Source organism: Colletes latitarsis, chromosome 4 (genome assembly GCF_051014445.1).
Source record: "Colletes latitarsis isolate SP2378_abdomen chromosome 4, iyColLati1, whole genome shotgun sequence".
NCBI lineage: Eukaryota > Metazoa > Arthropoda > Insecta > Hymenoptera > Colletidae > Colletes > Colletes latitarsis.
In genome coordinates this window covers 36,448,854-36,475,713 of record NC_135137.1, presented here as the reverse complement: position 1 = coordinate 36,475,713, position 26,860 = coordinate 36,448,854, and the positions used below count along the sequence as shown (strand labels likewise).

Here is a 26,860-nt window from a genome sequence, read left to right as displayed (position 1 = left end):
GTTGCATAATACTGTTCGTCGTAACGCCTGGCGTAATTCGACGTTCCCGTTCGGGCATCCCCGCGGCGAACCAGTTCTCGTTCCACGGTCACCCCGGAAAAGGAACGTAAGAAAGTGCAAACCCCTCCAGGACACAATTGAGAAGTTACTCCCGGCGCCGCTAAAGAAATTCTTACCAGCAAAAGAAATTCTGGGAACGACGAGGTGCGGCGCGCCTGCTACTTTAAATTCAATTTCGAAACCTTCTACAACCGGCGTACTTTCGACAATCTTTTCCTACGAGATTATTGTAGCATCGATATTTATTGTAAGACGAATCCAGTTGAAAGATTCAGCTTTGGTTTCTCATACTCTTGAACTTGATATTTTATCGCAGAAAACATTCAAGAGAAAAAGGAATATTTGTTAGCGATAAAAGCTTCGCTGAAAATTTCATTCGTGGGGTTTCATATATAGCGACCACAAACTTGCAATCGTAGAGGGCGATTCTGGAAACTGGGTCAAAATACTGAAAATTGATACCGGGGGAAAAATTAAATACCATGATGGAGGATCATCTGTCGAAGATATTTTTTTTTTTTTTTTGTGGAGTTTCAAGTGCAATTGTTAGAGCTTTTCCCCGACGATCCGTATAAATCGCTATATCTGTCGTGCGGCGTGGGTGGTCGATAGCCCCACGTGTGGGTGAAGTCTGCTTTGTTGAAACGCTCGCCGCGAATTTCCTCGAGCATAACCAGATCCAGTCAGCAAGTAGCCGTCCTTCGGTGTCGAGGAGTTGGACCCCATCTTCGTCGATCAATACGACTACCCAAGCGACTCTCGGAAATCAACGAGCGCGCGATGTGCACATGGAACCCACTGTTTACCGGAAATTCGCTTCCCTTTTTTCTTGTCCAACTCGAACTCCTCTCGAGCTCCGTTTATCCGCTGTCCTTTCGATCGCCGGAATATTCGACGAAGATGGATCCCTCGTTGGCGTTGTTTTATCTTGGAAATAATATCCACCCGTTTACCATAGGTGTAATCTCGTTCGTACCAACCTCTAGCACCCGGGTCCCGTTAATACCCCTCCCACGCGTTACCATTCCCATACATCTATCCTAATCCACCGTACGTCCAAGTTTCGGTACGTAGTATAATTCCCTTCCATTATCTGGATAAAAGCGCCCGACGAAAGACAAACGACTGTTTTACAGAATTGATCCGTTGCTCGTTAACTGAAAATATAAATTTCAATTAAGGACACTGTCCGGGACGCGTTTATGCTGTTGATTTAACGTTCTCTAACAAAAATTTCACATTTGCTACCGCTTATACCGACAGATTTAATCCTTTGCACTCGGCTATACTCTCCGAGGGAGCACAAGATGGTCAAAGAAAAGTCTCCGAGTGCAGAGGGTTAAAATTTAAAATCCGAACGATAAATTCTCAGATTAGAAGTTTCAAGCACTGGCCTCTCTCTATGGCTATAATAATTGATATTTTTACAATAACTAGTCCAAGAAACGTACTTTCGAAAGCATTAAATATTTATCAGAAAAAGTTTCCCAGCTCTGTAAAAAAATTCTTGAATATCGCCTTTCTTTTCAGTCGTCACAGTGGTTTCCCTCGTTAAAAATAAATAAACGATTCGTTTCGATGATTTAGTTTTGGTGTACGGTGGGTGATACGATAGCAGTATGGGAGGGTCTTCGTCGCCTGGGCCAGCGGTGAAACGGTCAAGGCTATTGGGTGTTTTTTGTGGTCAAAGAAATATACGGGGGCTGGAAAACAAGGGGAATTTCACCCGATGAAATTCAAATCCCAAACGTCAGTCACACGCCACGGTTGCCGGAGGCGTTTCGTTTCTAAAGCGTACGCATCCGCCGCGTAGAGAATAATTCGCGGTGACGGATTCCGCGCCCCGGGGATGACCGTGCCGCGGCGCGCATCCAACGAATTTTTCCGCCTCGTGTTCGCGGCCCTCCCCCTACCCTGGCTGGGTCAAGGTTGCACCGGCTAGCGCGTTTCAGCCGGAAATCTAGGTTGTCCGATGCCACTGAAACTTTTTTCCGGCGCTTTTGCCTCGTCGCGGCCGCGCAAGACCGTAATCAGATTACTTTTCGCTCGTCATCTCCGCGTTTTAACGGCAAACGTACCATCCGCGTACTCGTCGACGCCCCCGCGTCGCGGCGCCACGGGTTCCCCGCGATTCCGTCGTTTTCACGGCACCACTGCTCGAACCGCGAAAGGTTTCACCCGGGGTTCGGGGTAGAATTTCATGAGTTTTTAACCAGGCCAAGCTCTAGGACCACCCCGCCATCGATCCTCCTCTGTAATGGAGCTTGCATTCTTGAACGAGGTTTCCCGAGAGACGTTAATCCCGACTCGGGAAAATTGTGTTGGCCCCTGACAAACAATCGTTAAATCGTGCAAATTTAATGGACCACTCGTCGGTTAATTGCACGCACTAATTATTCCGCGGGACGGGGGCGAGCCGATCGTGACTCGGTTTTAATCAACGCCATTTGTCGATATTTCTCGACCTTTACCCGCTTTTCTACGTATTTCCAATGTACTTTCTAATTTGTTCGGGAATTTTGTCGGACGCGCCGGACCCCCTGGCATTGACCTTGCTCGCTGCCGGAAACTCGATGTTCCGGGTACGATGACTTCGAGATATTCGATAATTATTTCTGCTCTCGACTTTACGATTATTATTTCGCGTTACTACGTTGTCTGCTTTTCATAGATAAAGCACGGGTTCGAAACAACCGACGGAGCTTATACGTCTTGAGCGAAACTGTCGATATTTTACTCGTAGCTCGCAGCTATTTACAATAATAATACACCTTAACGCGAGAACATTTTTAAAATATACCGTGTTTCTTCCAAGTATTCAGGGAATATTATTTATAGTTTAGCGAGGCTATTGATACAAAAAATACATAATCATCGATGGGACAGATTAATTTCCCAAATATCTCGCGACGTCAGATACGTCGAGTTCCGATTAGATCCGAGCAAATGATTGCGCCAAATTCGTTCAATTTTTCAGAATTTACGCGTTATTAAAATAGCAAAATTTATGGAGGTTTTAGCCTTCGATATAATACAGAGGAGCTGATTTATTCCCAAAAATTTCTCCGAAAATACTCTACGTAAATCACCCTGTACAAACATACGTACTTTAGCTCCCCGATATACCACAAACGGGTATTCCCGGGGAAATTAGAAGCACGCAACTCGTTACTTTTTTTAATACAAATTCCAAGTAAATATTTGCATTTCCGGATAGCTCTTCGCAAAATAAATATCGTTTATCTCGAAGTTGGAATTAAATATTCCTCGTAGAACGAGCAAAGTTAATTCGAGCTAGAAATTTACTGAGCGCAAACGGCACTGAAATTATTATTGTGTTCGTCGACATGGCATAGAACGGATGAATCACAGGATGCTATATTTACAACGTAATATCTAGATTCTCTTTACGTATAGTCTTAAGGGGATTACTCTAGGTTTAGTGGTCAGATCGAAGATGCTAACGAGTCGTTCGACGTTCAGGAACAAGGGCTGAGCTTGCCACTAGAATTAATTACGGGATCGCGAAGCCGGCAAGTCTCGTTGCGAGCATTTCCACGTTATTCGTCGTTGTTCGAGAGACCATCCCTGGGATTTCATTGCCTCGATGCGTGCATTCATACATAACAAATATATGGGATTTGTTCTTTTTATTGTCGCGTTAGAAACACAAGAATTCGTGCAAGCAGAACTTCACGATCGTTCAAATATTCCAAGATTTCTGTCACATTCGTGGGCAGCCATTTCGTACAGTACAAGTATTCCAACGTTGGACACAAGGATATACAAATCTTTTCAAGGATATTGAATATCGAACACTATTCAGAGATTATACGCTATTACAAAAGGAACAGAATACTTGTGGAAGCTGTTGGACGACTGTTGGAAGAACATTTCTCAAATTAAAATCGTAAAATTAATTTAAAAGGAAGGAAGGATATTTAAACGAAGAGGTGTAAGGAAACAGAAGCAAAACTAATTTGCAATGAACTCTTGCGTGAACTTTATATATATCCTCCTCGAAATAAAGCGGTCTAGGCGGTTAAAAAGATTTCGGTTAGCAGTGTATTTCCCAAGGATGGAGACCGGGGAGGGTGAACCATAAAGCGTTGTGGATTCCAGCACAGCGCGCGCGGAAGGGAGAAAAGAATTTCGCCCTCGTTAACCGGGAGTCTTTGGAAACTCGGGCCATCCGAGTCGTCCTCGTCGAAATCGCGCCCTTTGACCGACGTCCCGGAAGACGGTCGCGGGTTCGACGACACCGAGGTTTATCTACCGAGGAGGAAAAGCGACGGAGCACTCGAAATTTGAGAATCGCTAAATTCCTGTATCGTATTCCCAGTTTTCCGGCTGAAAGGTTCTCCTTCCGCTTAACTCGAGCTTTCCTGGGAGGGAAAGGGAGGGCAAGACACAGTCGAGAGTTTCCAGCTACAAGGTCTTTCGAGAACAACAAATACCTGCTCCTATTACGGGCATCCCCCGTCGTACCTCGTGTGCTCGCTTTTCACAAGAATGCTTCGGAGATTTTCCGCCTCGGCTATCATCGAAGTTCAATGCACCCGGGGTGCACTGACTCCCCCGTAATAAATCGAATACGATGGCGCAGGAAGAAGGAGCCAGAGTGGATTTCTCCAGCCGGGGTCAAACGCTAAATCCATTTCTGCCCGGCTAAGGTCGTACGTTGGATTATTAAATCATTTAGTGGAGGGAAGGAAGAGGCTGCTAACTTTATTTACCGTTGCATCCGCCGCTGGAGATGTATTCGCGAGACGTTCGAGGGGGAGGGTCTCAGACGGTTCTCCGTGGAACGTGCTCCTTGTAAGTTTTAAAAGGTCGCGATGGGGGAAAATACGATTCGAACCGATCGTTTACCCGCAGAATTTATATCATAGAAGCGCAGTTTGCTCTTCGTAAGGGTCGAATTGGGAAATGAATTCGGAAAACGCTTGTTTTGATCGGTGTGTTGAAAAAATATTTGGGAAAACCGCAGACCGCGGGCAACTCCGGCGAATAAAATTTTTATATCCGCACGATGCGCTTTTAAAGCTTGTCCGGCTATTTCTAAAACACCCTCTATCCAGCCCTGTTTCGTTTTTCTATTTTTTCGCTGTTCCCTCGCCGCGAAACTAGCGCGAGGTTAGCACTGGCGGAAGTGCAAGGTCGGCGTTTGATTAAATGCCTGTCGGCACGTCATATAATTTCGGCGTCGCGTTTTATTTGCGTTTCGGAAATGGAAATCGTTTTACTAGCTTAGTTCTATTGTACGCGATTTTATTTAAAAAAAACTGAATATACGATTAGCGTGCAGGACGGGGATGGGGAGGGCAGAAATCCTCGATTATAAATTGCACACTCTGAGGCGATGTTTATTTTATTTAATTAAAATTGGACAATCGTCATTTTTAGTGCACGTGACACTATTCTTTACTTAGTTCTTTCGTGGTCTGGAAATATTTGAAAGACCATCGATTAAAAAATCAGTTTATATTTGGCTATCTTAATTCAACAATTTTTACGAGTAATCCAAGGTACAAAGTTTCCCTATTCTCGTCGCTATGGCGTCGTAATGGCCGATGTAAAAGCGGGAATGGTTTAAATAGAAGTTCGACGGAAGTGTAAGAAGATAAGCACCCCTAGTCGTTGGATAGTTATCGCGATTCGGAGATAATATCGTCGGTTTGAGTTTCATATTCGCGTATAACGCGTGTAATTCCAAGATAAGGGAGAAGTGTTTTGATAGAAGCAGGATAATGCAAAGGGAATATTTCAGTAAACATTTTTTTATGCAGAGACGATGTAACGTGTACACGAATCAGATATTCTACACTGTTCGAAGAGATAGCAGACTCTTGAAATATTCAGAAGAAAGCAGGAAACGTAAAGAACAAAGAGTATTCTGTGTACTTAATGCGAAGTTCAAAGATATACCAAGTTTTTCTTCTCTAAATTTCTCTGCAACGTGTATTTTTGATATTTAAAATGTTTTTATAACGCATCCAAAGTGTCAATGCTTTCGTCCACCACTGGATGATGCTGTATCGTCATCCTTCGCATATATAGAGCTCTTCTTTCGTCTTAATGACTGCTAAGAGCAGTCAGAGTCAGTTCTAGCAAGTTACGTCAGTGATTGCTCGTTGCGTTCGCGGAAGAGCTTCGACGTTCTTGTTAGTTTCACCTTGAATGGTCTACGCGGCACAGTCAGTTCGTAAAAGTTTCTCGCTCGCGATAAAAGCTCCGCTCGTTTCGGTTCGAAAGCATTTTTCGTCTTCGCCAGCGAGCCGAATCTCGCGGGACGTGTCGTTACGGGAGACCATCGAGTGTGGACGCTTATTCGACCAGGGATACCTCGAAAACACGACTGGGAATCTAGTTCGGCCATGAAAACACGAAGTGCCAAACGTATTAACGCGCTCGTCGTCGAAACTGCGTTTGTCGTCAGGAACGGGTGACATTTTCTTAATTTAAATTTAACATCTGAGATGGATCTCCATCGCGAAGACAATAAAAGCGTATAGGTAAACGCGTAATAGTCCAGGTAAATCTGTTTTCACCGACGATCCACTATCGATTACTGTTTTTCATTTACTGTACAAATTAGACAAGATTTTCTGATTAAAAACATAGGGAACGTGGTACTCGTTTTTCTAGGGTTAATATTAGGGTCGACTAGCGCGGACAAATTTTCTATTTAAATAAAAAATTTCGACCGACGAGTAAAGAATAAACTTTCGATTCGTCGAGAGGAAATCTCAATTCGAACGATAAAAGCTCTTCCGAATGACTGTCGAACGTGATCGAGATTAAACCGCTGTACGACGTTTTCAATTCTTCGTCTATTATTCGAATAGAATTTTGCCTGTCTCTGGTATAGAGTAACCTCCACTCAGATATCGGTGGTCGAATCGAATTTCAAACCTACCAGTGGAAAACAATCGTCAAGTGTATGCAGCTAGCGCGGCTCTTCGCGAGGCGTATCGATTTACCGATAAAACGACGATTTACAGTGCTTGTGTGTACAATTTTTTTTTCTTTTTCACCGTGTATGCGGACGCGTCTACGATAAATTTTTCCCGGTGATTTTGTCGCGTAACAAATTACGAGACCTTTGCGCGACGCTAGGCCCGTAGGATATTTGGCGACCGTTTTGGCGCCGCTTGGTCCCGTGCCAGAGACGGTGAAAGTTCAACGATGACTGAAATCCTTTTGTATTTTATTTCCGTTTACCGCGTGTTCGACCCTGAATTAATCCTTAAACGACCACACGGTTCGTTCCTTACGCAAACTACGCAATCTTTAACTTTAAAACAATCTAATACGAGTAGAAGATGGAAAAGGTTAAGAGAGAATTTCTTAAAATGGCAAGTATTAATATAATTAAATCGATAAGTTATTAATGAAATAACGAGGCTGGAGTCTGGTGAACGCTGTACGATCGTCCGAGGGTTACAGGGGTAGTCCAACACTAAACCCTAAATGTTAAATTATTTTAGTTTCTCAGCGAGAAGTCCTGTCAGCCATACGTGCAGCGATGAAATTTTTTATTGTCTTCTCGGAGCTTTTGTAAACGCGGTTGTTGAATTATTTTGCTCCAGGAGAGGTGAGAGAAAAAGGGTACAAGGAGGGACAGAGAGAAAGAAGACAGATACGAAGCCACGCGAATCGAAGTGGCTCAATCTGGTTGATTAAATTGGCCTCGGTTTGCGTGGAGAACCGAGTTACCGGAGCTTCCTCGCGACCATGTTCATGGTTTATGCGTGTTGTCGTGCGCGGCTCCTTTGCGAGTTCATTTTTCCATCGGCGGTTTAAACGGTGCGTTTGGTCGTGAAACGTTGGCACTTCCTGACGAACATCGTCGGACCTTCGAACAGCAATTTATTAAAAATAATTACCATTTTGTGTTTCAACGGACTTCGGGCTAAACGGTGATTAGGTTAATATGCTAGTGCGTACCGTCAATTACTCCGTCAGGTGGCAGCTAGGATGTCCCGTCCATAATCACGACGAGGGAAAGTTTCGCTTCGGGGCTATTAGAAAAGGTGCATTTTTATTCTGAAGTTATTATCTTTATCGATCGAAAACATATGTTACAAGATTTCTATAAAACGCTTGAACGATAGTTTTTTAATTTCTGTAATATTTTATTTACACTCGATTAGCTTGATCAAATCTGGATAGATACCTATACAATATCTACTGTTTTCACTGAATTTTTCGTGTTTCGTTTATATCGCGAACTATGAATATCTAGTATCAAGTGCAATGGAGCACCGGCTGTCAAATATTGAAGCTCTCGTAAAAATCCACTAGAGTAAACGCGTTAAACTTTTGTAGGGGAAAAAAATACTGTCGACCGATTTTTAGGGAAAACTATTTCAATTTCATCGGCGTACTCCCCCCCCGCCACGCTCCCTGTAGACTTAGAGGAAAATTGACAACGGGGATCGATGACGACCACATAGTACTTGAACGTGCAAAATTTGAAGCAAATCTCGGGGGGAATTTCGTCGATTTTGAATAAGGTCCTTTATGCTGAATACCCTCTGACAGCGCAATGTGGTGCTTATGATATGGATTCCAAATGGGAGAACAATATTCAAGGGCTTTGAAGGCAGAATTTCTGACATTTCGAATATACGGCATAAAAGCTGGAGAAAGGTGATCTTCGGGTATCGTGTTTCGCTACGTTCAACGAGTACGATGTCATCAATAAAATAGGAGATGCTAATAAATCTCTTATGACTGAATCTCGTGACGAAGCCTTTGGAGATATTTAATAACAGACTACCCTCGTAGCTTCGTTCGCCGAGTATTATTAGATCCTCCCGACTCCTGATCACAATATTTTTCAATCTTTTGTCGACGGTTCTTCGCAAGTTGTAAAACTTTTCAATGGAAACGCTCGATTTTATGAATGAGAATATGAGAGACAACCATCAAAACACTGATTTATCGCATCGTTCTGATCCGATGAAAGATTTCAAGATTGACTTAAATAAAAGTGGTCCTGGACGCGATGTTTGTCGGATAAAATAGTAACTGAATCGGAGAAGCTATTATTGAATTTTACCAAAATAGATCTGTCAGACATCTGACAATTCACCAGTATACAGAGTGTTCGGCCATCCCTGGGAAAAATTTTAATGGGGGATTCTGGAGGCCAAAAGAAGACGAAAATTAAGAATACCAATTTGTTGATTGAGGCTTCGTTAAAAAGTTATAGAAACATTTCTGGCCACACAGTATATTTTCGGAAAAGAATTTTTTTCTCGAAAGTACGTAGGATTTCGGGGGTATATCTATTCACCAAAAATGCTTGTAATTGACCCCTGTAACTAAATATAATTTTTTTAATACGATTTGAAACTTTTCAATTTCGTCGAAAAATTTCACTACCTACTCGAATTTTTTTCTCAAAAATGGATAGTATTTCGGGGGCATGTGTAATGACCAAAAATGATTGTAATTAACCCCTGCAACCAAAAATAATTTTTTTAGAACGTTTTGAAACTTTTCAATTTCGCCGACTTTCAGGGGAATCATTATTCATGGTCAGACATTGTATTTTCGGTAAAGAATTTTTTCCTCGCAAGTGCGTAGGATTTCGGATGTATGTGTATTCACCAAAAATGATTGTAATTAACTCCTGCAACCAAAAGTAATTTTTTCAGAACGATTTGAAATTTTTTAATTTAATCGTTAATAATTTTTTAACGTGGCCTCAGTCAAGAAATTGATATTTTTGATTTTCCCAGGAGGAACACCCTGTATATTAATTACAAATATTAATTCACTTATTTGTGTTTATGTACTACGAACAGTTATACCTTTTGTATACATAAAATAGTATAAAAATGGAAAATCTTTGATCGATTCGTGCAGAAAAGATGTTATGCTTAAAAAATACAATGGTAGGGAAGTGTATACTGTTACAGAGCTCGTTAACGTCATTGCATATTCTAGTTACGAGTTCATTGTTACCATATTTAGTCTTACGTAGCATTTCAGCGAGAAATTGAATTTTCCTCGGATGCTGAATGGGACGCGTTGAATCGAATGTCTCCCTTCGTTTTAAGGTTCTTACTTAATACTTGCCACGTCTCACGACAGAATAACTACTTGTGTTTATTCAAACTCGAAACTACCGAACAACAGAAAAAGAACAAACCGTAACAGTTTTACTTCCTTCTCGAATCGCGGTTGCTCTCGATATTAGTATTCGTTCCTAGACAGAATCGGGTCGTTACTGTAAAGTCTGACGTTTTATACATTCATGCGAAGCATGTATAAACCTTACACAATGTAACGCGTCGCTGTTGTGATAATGTAACCGACAAGCAAGCGACATTGGATGAATAAAATGTAAAATAAAATATTTCCTCGCCCACGGTTACGAGACAATGTAAAAAAATACCATTTTCTTAAAACCACGCTCTATATGCTTTTCTTGTTAACATCAGTTTCCTCGCGGAACAAAGTCTCGCGCAATAAAGTGTCTCGCCACGGTCTCAATTTATTTTTGAAAGCTTGCTTCCCCGTTGCACGCCACACATTGTGGCGTGGACCGTGTATTTTATCATCCGGGCGTAAAAATTTTTGTTGTCGCGCCATAGAGAAAACTATACACGGTCTCGAATATTTGTACGTTCTTCTAGCCGATTCTGAACGAAACAAAGTTGTTGCGCTTTTTCATCCAACCGTAAAAATTCAGGTTTACCCGGCAGAGAGACCCGGAGATCAGAAATTCCACCTTCTGCCCGTTTTCTCCCTTTTCTCCCTTTTCCATGTTTTATCTCTCTCCAGCGACGGGATAACATTACGCGATCAACCGTTTCCCAGCAAGACGGTAACACGGCTCGCGCGAATTTTCCTCGTCGGGGTGCTTAGTTTTCGTCGACCATCGCTGATAAATGGCAGAATCCCCGAGAAAAGATCCCCAGCGAGGGATCCCACTGACGTATCTGGGTTAGAACGCCTGCTTTTCACGTTGTCTCTCGCGTTTTCTCCCGTCCCGTAGGGAGAACGACTTTTCTCACCTTTGCTCGACGTTCTTTTTTTTCTCGCGAATCCCGATCCTCTCTCTCTCTCTCCCCCATTGACTTCCAGCTGACCAGGATAACGCATCATTCATTCTTATTATCTTCTTTCTGTCGTGCAGTTTCTACCAAGGCGCTGGAAGGTGCTAAGAGCTTAGGTGGATTTTTGTACAGCGCCGTGAACAAGGCCAGCAAGACCGTCGTCGAGGCTGGAGTGAAAATTAAAAAAACCGTCGAGGAGAATGTGAGTAACTTCCACTTTTCACTGGCTTATCCATTATTTTCTAATCTTATAATCCGTCGAGATACGCGGGCTCTCGACGGCGACTCAAACACAACGCTTTATTCGAAGCGCATGAACGCGGAGATGGGCAGGATTTCGAATGAAAGACGAAGGACGAAACCAACGCGAATCAATTTATTCCATCAAGCTTTATACTTTTTTCATTGCTCGAAATTTTTATCGAATTTCGCCCATCTTTGCCTCGGATAGAGCAACGAATAGAACAATGTGTCTCTATTTTTGTTTTATATTCGAAAAGATTAAAGTAACAAAAAGCAAGAGTAAATGAAAGATTGCAACAATTGTTTTTAACTTTCGAATTTATCGAAAAACTTTTTTTATTAAGCCTCTTTTATTAGAATCGGGCGAAGCTTTTCAATGGAAATTCGTCGAATTGCAGCAGTCCTTTATTCGTCGAAAAATTGTCTCTTTTATTTTCTGCTGAAAAGTGAACCGGTTACCGTTTGAAAGCGTAGCCGACAATGTTTTTCAGGGACACAACGTGCGTAGTTGTATCGCGATAGATTGAGCAACAAGTTTAGCTTCGCAGCTTTTTGATAAAATGAAATTTTCCGATAATCGCGGTCACGTCGCTTGGCATTGTGGCGGCGAAAAAACATCCACCGGAGTGGTTTTCTTTCCGACGATATTCAGATTTAATTCCAGGAACTTTAATTCTCCGTGTCTTCTTCGCCGAGCAGAGGTAGTTGGGAAGAGCGTGTCGCTTTATTTCCGCTCGAGGAACAAGTTTCTTTCGAGCAGAAAATAATTTCCGCATATCAAAAGCATTAACCCACGACTTTATTAAAACTTTTCTGTTTAGTGATAGGAAAAAAAATGTATGTCCAATCGAGAGTTTCGTGTATAATTAATCACCACTTAACTTTAATACTAGTTTAACTAAAGGAAATATTTAACTTCTAATTAACTATGTATTGTTCGATATATATTGTTCGAGACTTTTTGCACTTAGCTGTTTTGCTTATCAGCCAGCTTTCTTACGGAGACTTTTTGCGTTAATTGCTCTAATGGAATATTGCGATCAGGATCATTCGATAAATTGTTCTTGTTCAATCTTCAACAGTCTTGATACATTTTAAATCTCGTAATATTTAGATTCATTTTCAATTAAATAAACAATTTATAATTCAGTTTTATCGCGCACCAGTCGTATGATCAATAAGAAGTGCTGGAACTTCTTTCGTTATAACAGTGTCAAAGTAAATATGAAAATAAACATAGAAGACAGCATAAATAATAATAGTTATTATGTTCATTGGATAGGGGATGAAACGCCCTTTAAAATGAGCGTTCGAACAAGTCGATAGCTTAATTAGTTCCGGAGATATGAGGATTTTAGTTTCAAGACGATCGGATGGGACCGAAGCGTTTGTTTACGTCGCGAGATCAATGAACTTTCTTACTACGGTCTTGCAAGGTCGTTGACCGCACGTGCTCGTAGTAACTAGTAAACGTGACGTCACTCAGTCTCTCGGTTAGTGGGTTAACGTGCGAGAAGGAGGTCCGATGCGTTAGACAGCGACAGAGATAGTCGAATTAAGAAAAATTACCTTTTACATAACTTACGATATCTCGAAAACGAAAAGTCGGATCGACAAAAACGAAAAACCATTTTAAAGAAGAAGGTTTACCGCTTCTAACAGTGGCTCAATTATGGATATAGCTGTAGTAGTTTCGAAACTGCACGCGTCTAAAGATCGACTATTTTAATAAACGTTCATTTAACCAGTGATGGTAGATTCTAGCGTTAGAGGAATCGTTGGAACGTCTTTTCCCAGTCTCGTCGATCCAATTCCGACGGATTGCAGAGGGCGAGTTAACGTGTTTGCATTGAAGAATCGTGATCCAGTTATCGGATGATTAATCCATCGCTAACGAGCCTGATAAAACACGACAGAATTGCAGGGTCAGTGTTAAACGTTCGACGATTACGTGCAGTATCGATTCATTTATGTTGTTACGTGCGTACATACGCTGTAAATGAGATGAAATTGACAGATCGAGTCCCTCTGGTTAATTACTTTGGCATTCACGATAATAATGATATCGGATTTATTAAATCGCCCGAACGATGAGTGTCGAACTAAAACATTAAAATTACTAGGATCGCGAGAATCGTCAGTCGGTTTCGCGTTTCGTGAAAAATTCCCGCCTTGCTTCCACCCCCTCTGTTGCTCTCGGTTTATCAATATTTAGACACGTGCGCCAGAGGCACGGATATATTCCAGAATTTCTCTCGCGAATGGGAATATCATTTCGACGCGAATAATGCGCTCGACGAATCGGAGACGTGACTGAATATTCTCCGGAGGAAAGAAATCACTTGTACATTTTCCTTAGCGTCGTTTTTATTCCACGGCCGATATCTCGACAATTTTTCCGCGTTACACGCATTCTCGACCTTACGTTCGTCGCTCTCCACTTCTTGATCCTCTCGTGTCAATGTACGATCTCATTCAAAGCGAGCTTCAATGGAATTCTCTGAATCGTAGCCGTCGCGACCCTGCGTTTCGTTCCGCGAACTTATCGGCGGAACTTCGGGTTATTAAACTTCCGCTTTCCAGCGCGTTTTCCGAACGATCGAATCTGCATGAGCTGCGAAATATTAATATTTGCTCCGGCAAAATACAACCGGGCGTATTTTTATATTATCACGAAGCGCACGAGGTCCGAAAGTAATTTAATCAAATGAATTTAATTACTCGAAATTGCGTATTCGACGGGGTAAGGATTGCAGGGATCGATCGACGAAATGTTCATCGCGTTCGAATATTTTAATATCGCGCCGAGAAACGTATACAATTTTTACAGAAAAATTTCATCGATGGTAAAATAAGTTCGACGAAAGTTCGTCGCGAAACGTTTTCGAAAACTCGCGAACGCGGAATCGCCGTTATTCGTTTCTGCGCGTTCGTAAATATGTGCAGTTCGGCGAATCAAAAACACATATTTGCAGAATAATTTCATTGACGATCGTAATTTTCGATCTCGATGGGCGGATTACTTCCGCGGAATACTGTTTGTACGTACAGTTCGCAGCGGAATGAAACGCTATAAGGAATCCGGGCGTCGCGTCGAAGATTACGATCAGCAATATCGCTGGGAAAATTTCCCGTGCAATCTATTCGATTCCCGGCTCGATACGCGCGCAAATTCCGCATTGTTCTGAGCGTATAGAACGACGAATGCTCGAAATTTATATTTTTACATAGGACGAAACGAATGTCCTTCGCCCAGTCGGTTGCCGTGACGACGCGCATCGGCCAAATGGCTTTTAAGTGGCTGGCTTTAAAATGTAGGTCGTCGAAATTTATCAATCGCGTCCTCACTTTTGATTTCGTTTCTGGGTCGCGTGACGTCCATTCTTCCCCCGATTCAGCCCGGGGACTGTCGAGCCAGCGATTTGTAGTTCGAGCTTCGTGGAATAAAGGATGAGATGTACAGACAAATATTAATGAATACCGCTGAATTCAATTTTGCGATATCGCTGCGGATCGTTACGAATCCTCGACTATCCTTGAGCTTTCGCTGTCAGGAAATTCTTGGAGCAATCTTTTCTGGGGCTCGTCGTCTTTAAACGTCTTTTTCAAATTTTTATAGAAAATACTTGGTTGCAATAATCTTACTATTTAACACATTAACGACGGGGCATTTTTATTAAAACTTTACTATAGGATGATTTTAATAACACAGAATTCCTTCAACATGTGTATATTAAAAATGTGATAAGTGTTTTTGTAATTAATATAGTTTATTAAAATTTTCAGAAGTTATACGTGGATAATAGAATTGTTTTATTGTATTGTCGGAGGAATTACTAGAAAACACACATTTGTCGAGAAACAAGAATACTCGTCTCCCGTTGGTAATGTGTTAATTATACGATCGTATACAATGGTATAGATCTTAATCTTCGGAGCATCGTTTCCAATATCCTTTAGTAAGAGAATGTTCAAGAAATGTAGAACGAAAGAGGTTAACACTTTGACTGCCACGTCACCTACATATGGGTGACAGACCTTTTAATAGTGGAATTAAAACAATTAATTCTCAAGTTGAAATGTTAAAGAAAATAATAGGCTTCATAAAATTTAACGAAGTTACGAAAGTAACTACTAGGAGAACTTTTAAGTTGTGTAGTTTACAATTGACTAAAATCAAAGTTCAAAAGGATTTTAGACTGGTAGTCAACGTGTTAATTCGTTTCTAACGCATCGAATCGCTAACAAAATTTTTCGTTCCCTCGTTCGCGAGTTTTGTGCGTATCGTTGTTGATTTATCATTAACGAACGGATCGATGAAAGAGTAACGTCGTGTCGATCGTAATTAGATTTCCACTTCTACACAGCGGGTAAATTCGAGGGAGCCCGCTTCTCTGATCGACTATCAAACAAACTACGTTTCGATGGCGCGTCGAAGGTGGGCTACGATCCGTTGAACGCATAATGAAGTTATGGGTCGTTGAACGCGCTCGGCAAGCGAGGAAAAAATTCGCCAGGAACATTGGAATTTCGCGAACAATGCGGTTTCCGGTGGGGGAGGAAATCGAACTTTACGCGGCTAGTCGGATGGTGAAATTTCGCTCCAAACATACCACGGTTGCAGGAGGCCAGCCATTTACGAATATTAGATTGGGGGAACTATGTGGGTTGTCACGCCTGTTCGCGATACTACGGTCACTTAGAGCGCTACGGTTAGGTTGATGCACCGTGTAAGTGTCCAAAGCAGACTCCCGGAGTTCAAGTAACGGGTAGATGGAGTCCGTTAGATGGGTTGATAAGCTGGCAGTTTGGTAATTGCTATGTTACTAGATCGATCAAAACTTTAATGGGTTCAGAAATGGTTTGTTTATTTGTCAACTATTGGTATAAAGCGTAAAATTAAAATGTACAATAAAAGTAGATAAATAGAATAATTGCAAGGTGTGCTGAATCGATTAATAAAAGTAAAAGAGTAAAATGGTTCATTTTAGATGTTTTCTTTTACAACTTGGAGGCTGTTGATTATTTAGACCCACATAACATTTGTTTGCTTATTTTGGCGAGCGTTATTATACTTGTAGCCAAAGCTTAGATCGATACCTTATATCCAGACAAGATTAGCATAGTATTTATTGAAACAGTATTTGGTCGAAGCAAGATTGTAATAGGTTTAGGTTAGTAACGAGGATTTAGATTGCTGAATCCGGCAGAGAACTATCGTTTATTGGAATAAGACTCTCTGATTTCAATAACCGGTTATTCCAGCGGTGCACAACCACCGATAAAATATTATCTATCTAGATGCAAGTTAAATCGGTCGGGAAATATTCTTGAATCGGTACGAGCAATCTAATTTATTAGTGGCAGAAAAGTACGGGAAGCGCTTGGAAAGTAGGGTATTTCTTGAAAAAGTCGACCTTATGGAAATTCTGAAAGAAATGTAGGAAATTAAGGGAAGTTCGGAGATCGGAGTCGTAAACTTTAAAGTGCATTTCGAATTATCCCTCTTAATTCCTCCTTTAAGGTTGCTCCGAACTTTGCGTATTACAATTATCGTTTAAACAACGATGATAAGATTCCGGTCGGAGCAGTGGAATCAAATTTACAATATCCTAAATAGCTCGATTTAATCTAAATACTAGGTTTACTTATTTTTATCCTAAACGCGACATATTTCGATTCTTGTAACGCAATAAAATAAGGGTCAATTTATATCAGGTAAAACGGCACATGCTTCAGAAAGGATTTATTGGATACCTGCGTGTGTACTTAAAGGTTAATGACGTCTTTATCGCACGAGAAAAAATTATATATTACATAAAGTGCCTGTCTGCTGTTGACCTTTTAAAGAACCCTTTATTTTAAACGAACGTTATCGCTTAAAATACACAACAGGGGAAAAATAAAAAAATTGCTTAGGGGAATTAAATTTTAATTAATATTAGAATTTATTACCGGCCTCAAAGATAATTAACAAGGAAATTTATTTAAGATACAAAAGCTTTGACACTATAATTTAGAAAAATTCAAAGGGTGTTATTTATCGACTCGCGAGCAGCTCGCGTAAAAGTATTACGGAGATAACCATTTTCGTCAGTTAAACCCTTACCAAAGACTATTTTACAAAGGAACATTTTAGCGAAAAAGCATTTAACATTGTCACGGTCGTGTCTTTGCGAGAGAAACGTAGAAATGAAATTCAAACGTGTTCTGGGTAGCTCTGATGGCTTCGTCGTCCGGTTCCCCCGCGTCACTTTTCGAGTTTCGAGTTCGTTCGAGTGATCGCGCCGCGTCCATCGAATCAGTCTGCGCCCTCGAACATCTAGGTACCGATGGAAGGAATTCGTAGACGCCCGGGACAGCTTAATTGCCGGAGCTTTTCACCTTGGTAAACGCGAGAACCTTCAGAAGCGAAACGGAGCTTTTGCAACGCGTGGCAGGTAACGTGCCTTTCACAGGTGGGGGTGGGGAAGGAAAAAGTGCCCGTGACAGGCGCACCTTCGTCTTCTGGCGAGAAGCCTCGATGAAAGGACGTGACACGGCCGCGTCGCTCGTCCCAACGGCTGACAAGTGTCGTCCCTAATAACGTGCGACGATATATGCGCATCGTATCAACGCGGAAACTTCTATGTCGCCCTTCCGGACGTTTCCCTTATGATATATGACCAACGACCCGGCAAAATCTATCAATCCAGGCGAGAGGAACCGATTAATGCAGCCGATACTTTTTCACGCTGTCGCGTTTCGACCTTCTTCTTCCGGCCAAACAGCGCGTTGCAATTTCCGACGTGTACGTATTAAGTTCCCGTGAGTTATTAGCTCGATCGTACCGGGGAGCCGATAAATCCGGTGTAATCTAAGCGCACGGGTATCGCTGAATACCGTTTACGATCGAGCAAACACGTACCGTCACGTAACACGCATTACATTCTGTCCTACGGCCGGAAATATCAAAGTTTACGCGGACGCGTACGTGTTTCGTCCGCCCTTCGTGGCTGCTGACGATCGTCCGCCGGAGAAATCAAGAGTTCGCGCGAAAATAAGCTTGTTAGCTCGACGCGTGCCTTGGAATAATGGATACGGTGCAAAATAAAAAGTGTCCCCCCGGTTGGGACGTTCGACCCTCTAAACTTGGAAGAATTTATTTTGTATATAATAGGGATCGTGGATTTAGCGTAGTCTTTTTAGCGTGTATCAATTTGGGAGGAGAAATGATCGGTTAAAAGAAAGCCACAGATTTTAAATCGGCAATTTGGTGTCTAAAGACCCAACCTTAACAAGAAATCTTCAACTAGCCCTGAGAAAGTACGAATCGCGTCGTCGAACCGTTAAATTGCGAGGATAATGGGTCGATAATGATCGCTAATATCATCCAACAAGTGGATAGTTGCACGTCAGGCTCGACAGTAGTCGCGATCGTGTATGGTCAGACGCGCTCCGCCGCAGGAGCGATTACCAGTGGCCAGATGCCTCGGTGGTCGCAGTAGTGTAAAGTCACCACCACACGCTCAATGAACAACGATGCATGTTTGTGTGCACGACGTGCCATAAAAGATACGTTCTCACATCCACGGAACACGGTCATTCGTGTTCGTGTCCCGCGACGAAACTATGCTGCGTTGCATAGCAGGGAACAGAGGCAGTTGGTATTGATTCAAGCGCCAACCTCTTCATTCGAGACCCAACTACACGAGCGCGGTCCTACCCACACAGACGCGTCTTCCAGTTTGTGCATCGACTTTCGCTGGCCGGGGGAGAGGGAAAAAATGGCAATAACACATCGACACATCGACGACACCCAACGGGTTTCGTTCTTTTCTAACCAGTCCCTTCTCCGTCCCTTTTTAATCCCCTTCCAACGGTTTGTTTGCCCGTCGCGTTGTCTCCGTCGTGGTCGCGCTGTTCCCGCGTTCTTCGTCTCCGTCGCGGCGAATCGATGCCTCGAGCCTTGAACTTTCTTCGGGCCTCTCCACGTTTCTCGCTGCTCTGCCTCCGCGTCTCTAATTCTCTCTAGATTCTCTCGCCGACCCAGCGCGCGGGTACTGTCGATCGTTCCGTACACACGTTCCCGGGCTGTTTGCGCCGGATTCGATACCCGAGTGTATCGAATGTCGATACCATCCGCCCGGTGAATTTCGACCGTTTGACAGCTCAAGGTTCCCGAACAGCTGATGCACCCCGGGAGCGTTTCGACGATTTCCCGGCGCTCTATCATTACCCTCGAATTTACCGGGATAGCGTAAAAGCTCCTACGCCGTTTGCGCAGCGCATTATCGATTCTCGGTTGGCCCGCCGCCGGAATTTCCCCCGTGCCCCGCGAACCTTTTTACCCAACCGTGCACCCCCTGGCCGAAGGTCGCCTCGCGCGTAAATTAATAGAGATACGAGTGCTCGAAATCCTCCTCCCCCCCCTCCGGAGATCAATTATTACCAGGGAATTGCGAAACTTGGATGCGACCGTGCGTTTTCGATTCGATTTGTCAAACTGTCGTGTTGAACCTGGGGAAAACAATGCGTTCTTTTTGACCGTACGGGATAGGGATTATATTGCCACGTACGTGTTACGTTCCGTCGAACCGGGGGTCAAAGCACCTCATCGATGTTGTTCAATTTCCGACGGTTTCGTGATCGCGCGATCAGTTCCCTTTGTTGTGGTAAACTGCGGTCGTCGACAGCGTGAAAATTCCGCAATCTAGAGTAGCGTAGTCCCAATGTAGCCACATCGATACCAACGCTGGACCGAAATAGAGTTTTCACGCCAAGATCAAAGAGACGTTGATGGACTCTCCGCGTAACGGTGTTGCAGAGACCGTCCCGGTCAGAGATCATTGTTGACGACCCTCCTGGGGAAACTCCGATCGATTATCGGATCTCTCCGCGTACCGTTTGTTGTTATTTTTGTGTTATACAAACCCCTGGAATGCTTTCGATTCCCCTTTTCTACGGTTTCGATTTAATACGAGCAAAACAGGATCGATTATATTTCTTTTTCATAGCGCGATACGTGAAATTGACAACAGCAACACGGAAGAAAATGAGTAATTGTCTTAAAGTTTCGGTCTAAGGTTTCCTCGGAGGAAATAATTGGATAAAACAACGTAGAATCTAAAGTAGAATCGTCGAAGAGAACGAGTCATAAAACATCCCATTAAATATGAAATGAAATATTGAATAAACTCGATGTCAAGTACCTCCTCGTGCTTTTCCCGTTCAAATTTTATTTTCCATTTGCTGTTTATGCACGTTTTATCTTTAGCTCATCGCCAAAGGCAAAATATCCCGCGGTACAAAGCGCCTTTCGCGATGAATTTAAAAAATTTAATTAAAGTCGTACTTTTCCTTCTCTGCTTAATTTATAAAAGACAAAGGGCCGAACAACATAAATTCATCGGCATTCGCAGACTCGACGAGAACTTGCATCAAGTTGAGCACATCCATCGCAATAAAAATCACCTTTTTTCTCTTCCGTTTGTCTCGACTAACACGTAAATTGGAACAGTTTCAAAGAACGCTCCGCCCTCATTCGTACTTATTTTTTTTCACCGTCCAAAAGCCGTGGGAAAAGACACGTAACATCGGGGTTAAACGTATCATAAATAGTAATTAAAACCGTTGAAAGCGATTCATTAGATATCAACGGGAACAAGAGAACGCGCTCAATTAGCCGACGCGTCGATCGCGCGGTACGATTTGTAATAATATACGGTATCATTAATTCTCAAATATTTACCAGAATTATTTTGGTAATCATCCAAGAAAAATTGAACTTTCCGCGCGATAAATTAAAACCTCCGTCGAAAAAGCGGGGGAATATCGGTCGTTCGTTACCAGTCCCATATTTCTCTTTAACGGACGTTCAGGTGCGCGCAAAAACGCAATTCCGTTCGCTCGCGATAAAACAGCCACTGGGTTTCCGGACGAAAAATTCGCATTATCGGGATAAATTTGTCGTTGCACTCGACGTCGGGGGACACAAGCCTCCCCCAACTGTTGCTCGGAATCGTAACGCGGCCAGGAAACTCTCGTTATTTTCATACGCGTTTCTGCCACTGATTTCCGGTCGATGGAGCCCTTTGTGACGGGGTCCCGATACCGGAACGTACGGCGGTTCTCTTGGTCGTTTGGAGACGGAAAGGCAAAACGTACGGTGGACGAGGCGACTGGGTCAAAGCTATCTGGTCGCTCAAAGGTTCGGTTATGCTAAGGACCGCGTTTCGACGAAGAGACACCAATTTGCCAACGGTGTACGTCGGCCTCGTGGGCAACGATATTGAATTTAGGGTACTCCGCCACGAGCGACAATCGTACACAGAGAAGGTGGTGCGGTTGTCAGCGATCGGGGCCCCCCGTAAATCAATTTATAAGGCTTCGTCGTCGGTCGTTCACGTAATACACGGTGGATATCATATAGGGGATGGAAGTCTGCCTCCTGGTGCCGCGAGCGTAGACACTCGAGGGCGTAATCGATAACGAGCCTTGACCTTCGTAGGGCTGCTCCGTTGCATCGCTCAAGGCGCCGACGTTCCTTAGAAATCTCCTGGATTAATATCCAACGGGCACTCGTTCCGAACCGGTACCGCAATTATTCGATACTCTTCGCCGGATTAAACTTAACGCTTCGAAATCGTCTCCTCGTTTCTCTCTTCGAACGGCTCGCGCGTGGACTGGTCGATTCTAGATTAGTTCCCAGTATCGTACGATTTATATCTTTTTTAGCGAATCAGAAAAACATATGCATGGCTGTTCCCCGGTAACTGGGTCAGGCTATAGCTTTCGATCGATTATTTGGTCAATTCTGCGTATGGAAGCTAAGGTCGTCAGTAAAACTCGATACTTTAGATGTTTCATGGGTTTTTTTTTTTGGAATAGAGAGACGAACTGTTCGGATTTAAGCGTTAAAACTTTCTAGAAAATAATAGCATTGAATTTTCTTTGATTTTTTTGTACACAGAATATTTAATGAGTTCCTCCCTCTAACGTGTTTTATCCAGTCATATTTAGTATATTACCGTTTCCGTGAATATTTCTCTCTCGCAGTCGCAATACAACAAATAAAAATCGCAAAATAAGCAAACAAAGGCGTCCCCTTTTTTCCGTTTGTTCACGGTCGCTTTCCTTTCTTCAGCTTCGTTTATTTGATTTTCCTCTCCCGTTTGATGCCGCGTTATTGCGCGATGAGTATGGATCATATTTATGCCTCGTCCTTCTTTTTATCTTGGCCTTCGCGCATCGCGTTTGTTTGCATTCTCCTTTATGTTCGACGCATTTGACACCCGCACCGAAATTGCAGAATACAAATAGGGAATCGAAACTAAACGGACATCATTGTTGTTTATTACCTATGTAATCGTACTTCTCCGTCGTTCGTGATTTCTTTCCCCCTCGAGTTTCGTAAGATCAAGGTTCCCCGCTGCACGATAAACGCTCTCGAACGAATAAAACATATTATTGGAAATATCGCCCGATAATACTTAACCGATATATTCGTAATTTACTTTAATGACGAGTGTACGCGGTTCATAAATATGGTATACAGGCATCGGAAATCCCGCGGAAAATCAGAGTTACGTATCCAATAACAGTTAATCAGCCTTCTCGGTTTCGTTGCACTTCGACGCGTTTATCGAGAACCAGAAATATATTGTGCAGCGGGAAAAACAACGATAAAACCGAAAGTATACGGTGAAAGTAAAAGTTTCAGCGTTTGGAAAACAAATTTCGCAAGCTTTCTCCGCCGTACTGAAATATTATTTTGATTTTGCTAAAATTTGTTTCGTTTCCTTTGAACGTTTCTCTGGCGCCAGGTTTCGTTGACACGAACGGAAAGTGAAATTCTAAAACGTCTGATCTCGATTTCTATTCTACGTTCTTTCATTGTGTACGTGGCTGAACGCGGCGCGCATTATGAAGAAATCATCGCTTTCAGCTAAACCGAAAGCATTGTTCGGTCTCGTTAACGCAATTATAATTAATTGTACGTTATACCATTCCCGATATAATAGCTTTTGATTTGTATCGTGGGCACGGAAACTCGCCCCCAATGGAGACTATGAATTCCACAATTAACCTGATTGTTCGAAACGACTTTCAAATTGCTCTTCGTGCAAGAAATTTTACAAACATACCGCCGTGTTCCCCTTAAACTGTTTCGACAAAAATTGGTGGCGTATTTTGCTAATCGTTCAGAATTTTATTAAAATTCCACGTCCTCGAGTACCAGAGACAAGTTCAAACTTGATCAATTTGCTTATATTTTTCCACCGTATTCGAATAATTTTAGAGGATACAAAATACAAGGTTCGTCGATCAAAATTCAATATTCCGTTTTAATAATAACGAAGTTCCCATTACCGATATATGCTCTAGCCGTATTCAGCCGCATATAAAGTCGAGAATTTAACTTTGTAATTTTGATAACTTTTTCTTTTACCCCGCGAAAGTGGCGTTTCTTTCTGGGTCAGCTGGCCGGATATCCATGCATCGCGGTAAAACTTGGCTGATTAAGATTATATTTTAACCCCTTATCGATCGGCGCGGCTGATTAATTCAGTGTTCGCGGCTCGATCCTATCAGAGTTCTCGGCCAAAAGAACGTATTTCTCCGGCGTGTTTTCTCGATAAAGCGATACACAATTTCCATATACAAAGTTTCTTTCGCGTACTCGATAGAAAGAAGTAGAAACTAGGTTCGTAATATCGCGTAATTTCCCTACGCTTGACGCTTTCCTCGAACGCTGACATTTCTCCATTCGATACGATTTGTGGAACACGTTGACAATGTTCCAGTGCAACGATTCTGTTCTTTTATCGACACCGTAAAACGATATTTCGTTTATTCGAGCGTCGTGGCGCGCGAGACGGACACGCGTATTTAAAATTTCGCGAGAAATCGAGATACATGGCTCCGGAGACCTCGACGATGTCATTCGCGTCCACGCGGATTTAAACGACGTAGAATGGCTTGGATTTTTGTGTAGCGTCGCGCAGCGAAATGTCGTCGGTGCCGTGGAATCCGGTCTACTCGGTGCAAACCGGATTTCGCGAGCAATAGACGATCGAGCACATATCGACCATCTGTCATCGCCGAGTGCATTCGAAATGCGATGCTCCTAAATTCGTTTCACGAGTGTTGTTCTCGGACTTTCGATTCGACGGTAACGAGCGTCGAGCGGGACTCAAAATACACCAGCTATCGCATGCATCAAAACGATCCAAAAATAAACACGCGAGCGATAACGTATTGACCTATTTTTAAACCCACGTCGACCAAATAACTAAACTATCGTCCACGATATTTAAATTTATAATTATCGAATTTCACTGTCGCTCGAATCTTCAAAAAGGATCGCTTAATTTATTAAAATAGGTGTGTGACAGCTTTCGAGTGTAAATTATTAAAAATAAACACGCGAACGATAACGTATTGACCTATTTTTAAACCCACGTCGACCAAATAACTAAACTATCGTCCACGATATTTAAATTTATAATTATCGAATCTTCAAAAAGGATCGCTTAATTCTTTAAAATAGGTATGTGACAGCTTTCGAGTGTAAATTATTAAAAATAAACACGCGAACGATAACGTATTGACCTATTTTTAAACCCACGACGACCAAATAACTAAACTATCGTCCACGATATTTAAATTTATAATTATCGAATTTCACTGTTGCCCGAATCTTCAAAAAGGATCGCTTAATTCTTTAAAATAGGTATGTGACAGGTTTCGAGTGTAAATTATTAAAAATAAACACGCGAACGATAACGTATTGACCTCTTTTTAAACCCACGTCGACCAAATAACTAAACTATCGTCCACGATATTTAAATTTATAATTATCGAATTTTACTGTCGCTCGAATCTCCAAAAAGGATCGCTTAATTCTTTAAAATAGGTGTGTGACAGTTTTCGACTGTAAATTATTAAAAATAAACACGAGAACGATAACGTATTGACCTATTTTTAAACCCACGTCGACCAAATAACTAAACTATCGTCCACGATATTTAAATTTATAATTATCGAATTTCATTGTCGCTCGAATCTTCAAAAAGGATCGCTTAATTCTTTAAAATAGGTATGTGACAGCTTTCGAGTGTAAATTATTAAAAATAAACACGCGAACGATAATGTATTGACCTATTTTTAAACCCACGTCGACCAAATAACTAAACTATCGTCCACGATATTTAAATTTATAATTATCGAATCTTCAAAAAGGATCGCTTAATTCTTTAAAATAGGTATGTGACAGCTTTCGAGTGTAAATTATTAAAAATAAACACGCGAACGATAACGTATTGACCTCTTTTTAAACCCACGTCGACCAAATAACTAAACTATCGTCCACGATATTTAAATTTATAATTATCGAATTTCACTGTTGCCCGAATCTTCAAAAAGGATCGCTTAATTCTTTAAAATAGGTGTGTGACAGGTTTCGAGTATAAATTATTAAAAATAAACACGCGAACGATAACGTATTGACCTATTTTTAAACCCACGTCGACCAAATAACTAAACTATCGTCCACGATATTTAAATTTATAATTATCGAATTTTACTGTCGCTCGAATCTACAAAAAGGATCGCTTAATTTATTAAAATAGGTGTATGACAGCTTTGGAGTGTAAATTATTTTGTTAAATCGGGTATTCGTCGAGAGAAATGGCCAAATATTTGCTCCTGTAACTTCCTAGCAATTTGGAAGTGAAAGGATCAAGGGAGGCCTTTACGAAGTACATTATTATTTTTAATAAGCTTCCATGGAATTTTACTTTGACGGTAATCGCTTTAAACCATTTTCATCGTCTTTGTTGCTCCGCTGACACGCCGTTTTCTGCAGTGTTTATTTTCCAGAGCCGTTAATGGAATATGGACGGGAAAGCGTCGGGCTCTATTTCGACGCGCCTCGTCGAAGTCATTCGAGTCTTTGAATTTCGGATTGAAACAAAAATTGTTCGTTTTCTTAAATAAGCAATTCCATTAATGGAAATATTCCCCGTTTGAATGGAAACATTTTTACTAACGAGTTAAGAGACTCCAGTCCAATTTCTATGGAAGTTTCAGCCCTTTTCCAATCTTTTTTATGAAACTGCAGGGGAAAACATACGATTTAAAATATAGAGTAAATTATAATTACTTCGGTTCCTCGAGTCGCGAGCAAAGTAATCGCCTGAACGTTTTGTACGGTGCATTCAATTTGTATCAAAGCGTCGGGGAATGATAATAAAGATTATAAAACCGTTTCTCGTAATTAGTACTGGTTGTTAGCACGCGTAATACGTCGACTGCACGCGATCCATACACGCGTAAAGCTGGAAAGAACGATCTTGCGAAATTCATTCCCTTCCATTAATTTAATTGTTACGAAGAATATTTTTCTAGAGACACTTTGCAGAAAGAATACGTCGATCGAATGCTAGAAACACTCTTTAGAGTAAGAATATTCAGGCTATTATCTAATATCTATCGCGATC

General features: G+C 42.0%; 1 protein-coding gene across 3 annotated transcripts in view; it reads left to right on the top strand.

Moving 5' to 3' along the window:
- Positions 1–26,860, top strand: part of Sap47 (Synapse-associated protein 47kD) — a 102,450-nt gene that overhangs the window by 17,021 nt on the left and 58,569 nt on the right. For all 3 annotated transcript variants that reach the window (XM_076764199.1, XM_076764200.1, XM_076764201.1), the window contains exon 4: positions 11,216–11,337. In XM_076764199.1, the coding sequence (XP_076620314.1) occupies positions 11,216–11,337 (122 nt within the window). The remainder of the gene's footprint in view (positions 1–11,215; positions 11,338–26,860) is intronic.